The 9,545-nt window shown below is 48.3% G+C and overlaps 2 protein-coding genes across 2 annotated transcripts; both read right to left on the bottom strand.

Annotated features, from left to right (window-relative positions):
* Window positions 1–1,995: 1,995 nt before the first annotated feature.
* BDQ94DRAFT_164010 (uncharacterized protein) lies at window positions 1,996–2,783 on the bottom strand (the record flags this gene model as incomplete). Its single annotated transcript, XM_026769878.1, has 2 exons — window positions 1,996–2,390; window positions 2,606–2,783. 2 exons carry the CDS (start codon window positions 2,781–2,783, stop codon window positions 1,996–1,998), a joined length of 573 nt encoding a protein of 190 aa, XP_026620029.1.
* A 3,240-nt stretch (window positions 2,784–6,023) lies between these two features.
* On the bottom strand, window positions 6,024–6,651 carry BDQ94DRAFT_164009 (uncharacterized protein; the record flags this gene model as incomplete). The annotated part of the gene is made up of 4 exons (XM_026769877.1): window positions 6,024–6,298; window positions 6,343–6,433; window positions 6,540–6,602; window positions 6,643–6,651. The coding sequence occupies 4 exons, from the start codon at window positions 6,649–6,651 to the stop codon at window positions 6,024–6,026; spliced, it is 438 nt and encodes a 145-aa protein (XP_026620028.1).
* Between the last annotated feature and the right edge of the window lie 2,894 nt (window positions 6,652–9,545).

Raw genomic sequence — 9,545 nt, 5'->3', positions numbered from 1 at the left:
ACTACCGTAGTAATCTACTTTCTTAAGAGAATGCGCGCGTTCAGGTATACCGATCAATACTGGCGGTACAGATAGTTGAATTAGTGCACATTGATTCTCGCTAAAAGCTGGCTAAGGGCACGTCTGAAACGGAGAATTGCCACCTGCTTTGGCAGGTTGGCCGGGTAATGCTGGGGTAGCTCATCAATACGTATAGCGCACCGGGCTAGTCTACGGGGAACCGATTGCGCTTGGCAACGGCCCTGGACGCACAATTTACACTATCGTCTGCTTACAAGCAGACGGAGCATGAGCATGGCTTTACACGTCCGGTTATAGGAAAGAGATTCGCGACTTAACCAACTAATTATAAATTTCCAACCCGACACATGAGGGCCCCCGAAAGGTGCTAGTGGAGGAAGACTCGCGCTATTCCTTCTCCTGAGTGTGTCCGCATAAACCCAGCCCCAACCTCCTGACGCTTCCTCGCAGAGTACATTTAGTTGTGCTGGATCCGGATCGGTGCTCCCACGCGTTCGTCTGGATAAGCGGCCAGCTGTAAATTTCCCACGAAACCATGCCTTTGTCTGCAATCCGGACGAGGAGAACAGCCAACAACGCAGCACTGAGTATCTAGAATCGTCAGCTACTGGCCGCTGAGCATCACCTAACGCTTGGTTACAATACGCTTACCGATATCGCGTATAAAGTTTGAGTCAGTCTCTTGATCTGGTTAGTCAGTTGGCCAAGGAGATTTTATTTCTCAAAACATTGCTTCACTGGTTGGAGGTAAGGATTGTTCTGGGCCATTTCTCCGAAGTTGCGAGCGCGATTGTAAGACTACAATATTCGTTGTTTAAGGTCCCAAAGTGGACTCTCCAGTACTGTCCGGAGGATTAGGTATTCTCTAGTTCAAACATGCGGTTTTGGTACCATTCGGTACGCAGAAGGGCACAAGCCCCTGAGGCTCCCATGCAGTCTAGGCGAGGAATATCCGGAAGCTGAGGTCTTTCGCATGGCAATTGGTCGGTGACGACATCCCGACATTGGCGGACATAATCTGAAGTTGGCCTCACTTTGCACTATGTAACAAGCCATCCCCTTCCGCTGTTGAGCCCACGGTGACCCGCCGAGTATACAAATTGACAGGGGGCTCTCTGCACCACTACCTCTCGTCGCGTTGCCGACAGCGTCGTGAATAAGAACGTTGGCAAGGCGGCGGAACTGGATACCTTGGAAATCAGCCATCCTGTCGGGACTATGGGGGTAACTGTGCAAACCGAAACGCCAGTGAGAGGCCAGCCGGTCTTTTAAATGCTGTCAATTGTCCGAACCACTCGTCGCATCATGGATGAGATGATATACGTCTCTATTAGCTTGAATCCGGATGTTCCTGCTGGAGGTTCAGCTCGGAATGTCCTGCTGTCAGGTTCAGGATCGCTTTCGTCCCAAGGTAATCTGTAGGTATGTGGAGCATATCCGCCTCGATAGGTGCTAGCATCCGGTCTGTTGAGGTGAGTATGCGGAGTTTGTATTGATTTGTTTCATTCACTTACTATTCGTCTACTTCGAGGATAACCTGGGTTGGACAATCGTTCTAAGAGGATCTGATTATTGCAATGTACCCTGTCCGATCATGAAACCCATGTGGTATATGACCCTGACAAGTATCGTTACAGCGAGCAGCAGACTTTTGCGATAAGGCGCGAAGAACGCAATACTGAGAGGTTTCTTGGCACAAGACATAACCACATCTCATATTACCGTGCATTCATAGGCTCCGCGGAACATGGCACTTATCGACGATTCACATGTCGAACAAGCGGGGCTTCCTTACTACAAAGTGTATAATATAAGCTTTCAATAACCACATGCCAGCAATTAGCAGGCATAGCCAGCGATATCAACACCGGCCAACGTGCAGTTACATAAAGACAGCCGACGTATGCCAGACGCTTCTTCTCATCGCCTTCTCTACTGCCGTTATTCATCCGTTCCCAACAGATTCGAAGCACTTTACATACTGGCAGCGTCGTCAGACCGACGCGGACGCCCTATCTCCCCTTTCGGTTTCTTCAGCGGAATACTCATAGCACGGGGTTCAAACTTCGCTGGCGACAGGATCTTCTGCGTACTTCTTCTGCCCAAGAGATATCCAGCACCATACATACCCACAGCTATGCATGCCAACGGGACACCCACCGCGACTCCAATCGCAACCTTCGTCAGTCTCTCGGACTCGTCCTTATTCTTGCTGCTATCTTCTGTCGGGATGGCAGTTACTGTTGTCGTAGGAGCAGCGGTAGCGGTTACACTGGAATTTGGATCAGTACCGACCGGTGTCGGACCTAAGCTAGATATTTCGTGCGTATTGCAGCAGAAGGTGGAGCTACCACGGCACCAGAGTTCCTCTCCACAAGACGTCAGTTAGTAGGTCCAGTCTGAATTGCCGCTATTCTGCCAACATCATCAGTACTGATATCGTCGATTTTTACGCAGCGATAGGAGAAACCTGATCACCACAGATAAGTTTAGGTAAACTTATTTCGAGTTCCAGAATTGATCGGTGCAGAATTCCTGATAATATTCCCCGCCACTTGTCAGGCAAAACCCCGTTGGGTCTCACGTATCCGGATCGTGCCGTTCAGCCTACAGCACATTGAATGGATGTCCGAAATGGGAATACACAGCTGATATAAAGAGTTGACGACAAGAGTCCCATCCGGTGTATAACATGTCACTGCAGCGGCCAGAGAGAGATAGTTGGAGAGGAGCGTCCAGGAAGAGCCCAAGCCATTTTTCATTGTGACCGGCTTGAAGATGCTGGCTTCGATTTATGAGCGAATAAAGAGTCAAGCTCGACTTTTTATTGTGTTAACGGCAAAGGGAAGCATCTTAAGAGGCTTTGTGTCTGCCTTTCGGACCTTTGCGTATTGAAGGGAATTCCAGTTACGAGTTATTTATATCCGTCCTTGAAGTTGCGGGTTGGGCCATTCTTAGAGAGACTTGGGTTCCATGAAGGAAGGCCCCGGCTGAGCCGTCAAGATCAAGCTACTGGCATGACGGTTTAAAGTGGTGAGGGATAAAAGCTTCCTGGTTGGTTCCATTCGAGGTGCCGAGAAGATGCGGTTGACAGTAATTCTGATCGGCAAAAAATAATAGCCTGCTATGGTGTTATGCCAACTGCAACTACAGAGCCGCGGGGCTTTCGATAAAATGCGAATACACCGTAGATCGGCCACAGTGGGTGAATAGCCCGGAATGTGAATTTGGGTGCAGAGAAAAAGGGGCGAAATTTTCGAGAATACTAGGAATGTGTTGTCGGCCCTTACCGGAATGTGAACGATAGCCAACCAATTGTTCTTCTAGGCTAGCCGTCCTTGGCGATCTTGCATTCCAATGCGAATATACAGGTGTGTGTTTGTGTTAAATGCGAAAACCTTTTCACATAGGACCCCTGAATTCCCTAATAGTCCCTGACAAAATTCCACGGCGATAGAAAGAACCCGTACAACATGGCCGTTAGGGAGAACAATGGAACAGTGCTGTTCAAATTGTGCCTGTCAAGTTTGTCTCGAGACTATAAGCGAAATACTCTTACTTCCTGTCTATCAAAACAGGGGGTCGCAACTCTTGAGGAAGTCTCCTTGCAGCAGAGATGCCCTCAATCTCCTAGAAATATCAATACAATTTACCACAGTAACCCCGGCGTTTTAGCTAACGCACTGATGAAAGCTATTGCATTAGAACAAGCGATTCCCCACTCTTCCTGACATAAGAAATATATGCCTTCGGGCCTCTAGCCATTCTGGATTGACCCAAGCTGTCGCTCAAAATGGTCGACAGGTGAAACAGGTAGCAGGTACTACGATGGTCTCATTCAGCAGCAAACGAAGGTGAAATCATCATTCCTCAATCCTGCCTTTTTCTCCTTGGTCAAACAGCCAGTGTCCTTAGGGTAACCCTACTTGTGATTAGGCAGTCCTTAGCTGCCATCAAAACGCCAATCCAGTTGACGATGCCTTGCCCATGTCAAGAGGTTGCAGCTGGTCTAAGAGCCTCACATAGCGAGTGTTTCGTCTGCGACATAACGCCTCATTGCAAGCAGAGAAACCTTGTAACCGCTGTCGTTCGTCGGCTATACTCGCTTCCCTGCTTTCTTCGAAGACATACCAGTGTCCGATAAGTACATAGCCTTAACTTTCAGGTCATACCCGCGCAGTACGTCCATCAACAGAATCAAGGAAAACGGATGCATGCCGCACACTCTACCCGTGTCATGCATACTGAGACTACCGCACCCGAGTACTCGCAAGACAGAAAACGGATGATTCAGGTCTTTTCTTACTGTTCGTATTCTCTATTGCTCTCGCTCAATTGCCGGTTTGGCCGGGTTCTAACCTTGTGTGCGCACCCGTAGGTAATCCGAGCGGGGCTCGCCCATGGTTAAGCCCTGACAAGTGCTTACTACCAGCACCGACAAGCCCACTTGTTCAGACCGCTGGCCAGATTTGTATCCGCTCAATTCTCACCGTGACTGTTTGATGGACTTCAAGTTCCCATCCATTGAGCTAAATGGCTTCATATCTTTGCACATCGAGACGCGCGTCTGTCCGCTTGGTAACGTACGCATATTGCATCGCTAGTTAGTCCATCCCTTCCTTGCCCTCACCACAGGAAGGGTTCAAAAGGTGGCACAAACACGGAATCTCTTCACAGGACGGTTATAGTAGGGGAAGATAGCAGTCCCCGTCCACAGCACATAGTAAAAGGGGGCACGATGAGACGAGTTGCTAAGGATAATCTTGAGCGACGATGACTATACGCGAAGGGCAGTTTGCCACCGAAAGACCATAATAGGGTTGCTAAAACCCTTGAGGTATATATCGGTGGTACACATAGTTATGTCGCCGCTGTAGCTGTATTAGCAATATGCAGTATTGTTGAGCACGCTGTATGTCGACTGTTGATGCGACGATTATGGGATGCATCACAATCGGGACTTGATCTTGTACGAGCACTGGCGTTCCGCACTGGCTTTGATGGACATGATATTCATGTGTTGGGGATGCTTTATGAGGGTATGAAGCCTGATAAGTAGAAAGATACTGTTCAGTTGGAATGAGAACCGCAACTTGCATAGCATACGGGTGAACGGATACCTCATATATTGAGGGCGAGGATGATACGGTTTCCGGGCAATGGGACTGCCGTTGATGTCTGGTCAAAGTCGTCTTGCGATACAACCTTCATGTTGTTAGAAAGCCAGCAGCACCATTACCGGGCTACTGCCCATGTTCCTTCTCCCAAGTTGACCCCTGGCAGGTAAGTGGCCGTTGTCCTCCATGTCATGACGAGCAACTAATATTTCATCTCAAAGGGGTGAAGACCGTCACCCTCAGCCTTTCATCACGTGCGCCCCCCCATTACTCTGGGTGGCCCCGGATTGTGGCAGCTCTGAGATGACAGGCGCTGGAAATCTAAAATTTAATAATCTACCCCAGGCTGTGTCAGTGTCGATGGGACACTTTTTCAGCATGGTATCTATGTTGATGATCCCTCGAAGAGGCCTTAAAAGTTGCATTCACCTGGGCAATATTCTGGACTGTGATTAGATAGCACGACAAGGACAAGTCCACTTTAATTTAAGTACCCACCTTTGTACTCATGTCCGACCGCGGTTGACGTCCCCGCGGAGAATGCGATGTCCTGGTGTTGATCCTTGGATGAGGTTCGTGTTACCAATGGGCGCAACTTGCAAGGTATTGTCTTGGTAACCTGTTCAATTTCTATTGCCTAATTTCCGCCTGTCGATATCGAGCCAGGAGCCGAATCACGCTGCAACAACTCTTCGTCTGATAAACGGAGTCCATGAAGGAGACAATTTCAGGGGAGTTGACGGGCGCAAAAGACATATATACCGCCTTAGCTCATGTCACATACGCTTTTTAGGGATACTTCTAGAAAGAGTGGGTTTCATGGCATAAAAAATATCTGTAGGGATCCGTATGATATTAACTGTGATAAAAGCCGGGAACTGCAGCTCACATATCCCACCAGTTAGTCGTCTTCGTTGTAGACGACTTGTGTCTCACGGAGCATTCAGATGCCATAACTCGTTTCCTACTTCTTCGGCTGCCTCCAAATTGGAGCTTTTGCTTGACCCTGGACATGAGCCTATGAGTTGGGAGTTTGCCATGCCTCAATGCTCTGTGCATTAACGGAGATGTCTGTTCCCGATTGACTGCCAGACAGATCGGTTCAGGGGCTCTGGACTTTCCATATTGTGCGCCTGGCATTTCTAGCTTGTCTTGCACGTCTTGCAGTCAAAGGCTTTAATTTGGCGCTCAGGAGTGTGGAAACTCTCTTCTGATCTCACTGGCCGAAATGCTGAGATACCGGAAGAGAGCTGGCGGGTGGGATCTGCCACAACCTTTGTCTCGGCAATGGTGTCCTTTGGGAGGAACCAAATTAGCAGAGGACCAAAAGTTGACCTTTGTTCCAGAGTCTGAGTTAAAGCAGGGGTCAAAGATAGTGCTCTCTGATGATGAATCACCTACCGAAGCTACAGACTCTGATGCCTCCTGTGTAGCGTCAAGTTTGTCTAGACCCTTCTTCTTCGCCTTGGTTGGCGTTTTCAAACGGTGATCCCAGACTTTGAACTTTTGCCATGTGTGGGTCAAAGGCGCTGCCAAATGTGATGCAAGAACTTGTAATGCAAGAAAAAGGAGGAAAATGCTCGCTGAAATTCGCCTCACATATTAGGGGAGCTCTATTATATATGAGATAAAATTGTGCCTGTGTTTGCAAACATACTTCAAGGATGCTATGTTATAATAATGCAGAACATTCCGGCGCTTTGGTCCCGCGGCATGCAAGGGATAATGTTACCGCTCATGGTCCAGTTGTAGTTTGACGTCTCCAAAGGGGACCGGCCCCCCTGGCCAGACAAAGCCCGCACCCGCTGTTTCCTTTGTCGGTCACCATTGTTGAGAGGGTACAATTAGCTTCAGAATTGGGCATGCATGTAAGTAAGCTCGGAGGATATCGCTTCTATGGTCCTGTTTTGCTTGCCCCTTTTGGAGGGTCATCCAGGACATGTAGGTAGTTGAGTCTTCAATCATGACCACGTGCTTTACAATTGGGTAATTAGGCCCACAGGTGGGTGCTAGTGTGTCAGGGTAGCATCAGAATATTTTACTGGAGTAAATCAGTGATCGCGAAATATGCCCTTCTAAGTAACAGAATAATAAAGATGTGAGTTGCCATTCATAGTCGCTTCTGATCCTTGGACCGGATCCGTGTCATCAATGGCCGTAATAGTTTGTAAGCTCGGGTGGGACATCAATTGGGGGTGCGAGGGCCCAGAAGGATTGATGAGCTATTGAACTACAGCCACTCCAGCCCCTGGGCCGCTGATCTCTGCTTAGCGACCTTTATCGCGTGGATCTGCGCTTGGCGCTCAAGTTCTTCTGCTTCCGAGCGTTTGTTCTCTTCCGCAGACAGCCTATATACCTGGCCCCTGGGTACAGACTAGCCTCCAGCCTTCTACCATTTGTCTGCTACGAATCAAACGCCCTAGTAGCTCTGCTGACGGACTATTTCTCCCGGGCCTGGGATTCACACATCTACTGCTTTTTTATTTATTTATTTATTCTCTTACTTCTTCTTCCATCTTACATTGACCTTATGTCAGCTATATCCAGGATTCTCTGCTATGGGGACGAAATGGAATTACTACATGTCGATAATTAGCCGCCTGAGTTATTGTAGGCGAAGCGCTCCTTCAGAAAGTGGACAGCAGACTGAGGCGCCCCCGCAGCACATATTGGATCGTGGTCGTCTCAGCAATCCATGAGTGGATCATCGGCTGAGGAGACTTTCCACTGGAGGGAGGCTGATTCTTCGCCGCCATTCAAGTCAGACACGCTTTGTAGAAGTTTAGAGACGTGGCCATGGAAGCATCAGGGCTGACATGATCCCAAGTCCTGAACTTTGACCGATAATTCACGTAATGGTTCATTGCCGAGGTCTCATTCCGGCAAGGAGAAGGAAGGTTCCGAACACTGTGGTTGAGTGAGAAAGCAGCACCATTAAGGCCACGACTATCTTGTGTTTGGATGAGAGATTCAATGTCGTGACAACAACGCTGACCTGGCTGTCCCTGTAGGTGTAGGCTCAGAGAGCCAACCTGGAGGAGCACAGTGAATTCTGTATTATTGGCAATGTCCACTTGCAGCATCATACACAGCGGGTGTCAAGTAGATATGCCTTCATTTGGACTTTTGCATGATTCGATATGAGGATACCAACTGAAGTATCTCTGTTGTTACCTCCAGGTGAGAGTATTTCTTTTCTGAATTTCCACGGGTGGCTTATAATATTCCGTTGAAGTCAACGTGTTGCAGCTCTGTATGGCTCATTGGTCGATTCGCATCCTTGCCTAGGCTTGGTTTCTTCCGAATGCCTTGATATGCAGTACTTAAACATTTGTTGCTTCTGAGGCGGCTGTTAAGATCCGATCTCCCTGTCTGGTTCCCGTCACGAAGTAGCTCGACTAGTCCATCCAAAAGATCACAAGTTCATTCAATTAGACCTTTCGTCGTTGGTCGGTCTCTTTGGATTATGAACACGCAGTCCTACGTTTGCGGCAGTTCGTGCACGGTACTTTCCCAGTACACGGCACAAGCGTGAGTATCAATAAAGATCATCTCCGAGAAGGCTTGGTATAAACAATCACCTTGCTCTTTCTTGCCATGCAGAACAGGCCCTTGATGATTTTATTATATTTTCTGCTGGACTTGTGCAGAACCTATTCGAACCGTAGCTGTGTAGATGGAACTATTCGAGTCTGCTTCGGTTTGACACAAACCTTTGCACACAAAAGGTTTCCGAATGGACTATACCTAATTTCCTAGTCATTATTCAAACTGTTCTTTCATCCAGCTTATCATGGCTCTCCGTCTGCTCAAAGTCTCGTAGGACATTGCACTGTAGCGCATTATAGATAGAACTTACCCAAATCTAGTTTCAAAACTGGATACTACGGATCGGCACCTCTGTAAGAGCAACAGCAGCTGTTTTGGAAGGCTATGGGACGGGACTCATTCGCAGGTCAATGACCTGGGACTGCTTTCACACGAGCTCCAAATGGGCGCTAACGTCGAGACCATGGTTCTAGGCATGGACAGGAGCTGAGTGTAACCTTGACGATCGTATGGCAATATAAGGTAATCGACCTGGGAAGTGGTCAAACCTTGTGCGATTAGGTTAATAAGCCTGCACGCGACCCGGAACGACTGGGGCTGGAATCCTGGCTTGAGTTTTCCAGCTATCAGAAGACGGATAATTCGTCGATAAATGCGATAAAGGAGAACCCTTGGTGCAAGCAAATGAACCAGTAACACAATCCAGGCTATCTAAGTTCTGTTTTTCACCCTCTTACGGCATCCATACGAGGACCCATTGATACTCTCGTACTAAAACCCGTAAGAGATGTTCTCGACAGAACGCATTGGATACATGATTTTTCTGGTATCGACCGGACTTGTTCCGAAATTATTCTC

Source organism: Aspergillus welwitschiae (assembly GCF_003344945.1).
Source record: "Aspergillus welwitschiae strain CBS 139.54b unplaced genomic scaffold BDQ94scaffold_74, whole genome shotgun sequence".
Classification (NCBI taxonomy): Eukaryota; Fungi; Ascomycota; class Eurotiomycetes; order Eurotiales; family Aspergillaceae; genus Aspergillus; species Aspergillus welwitschiae.
Note: the sequence above shows the minus strand (reverse complement) of the source record. Positions and strands in the feature narration are given on the sequence as shown.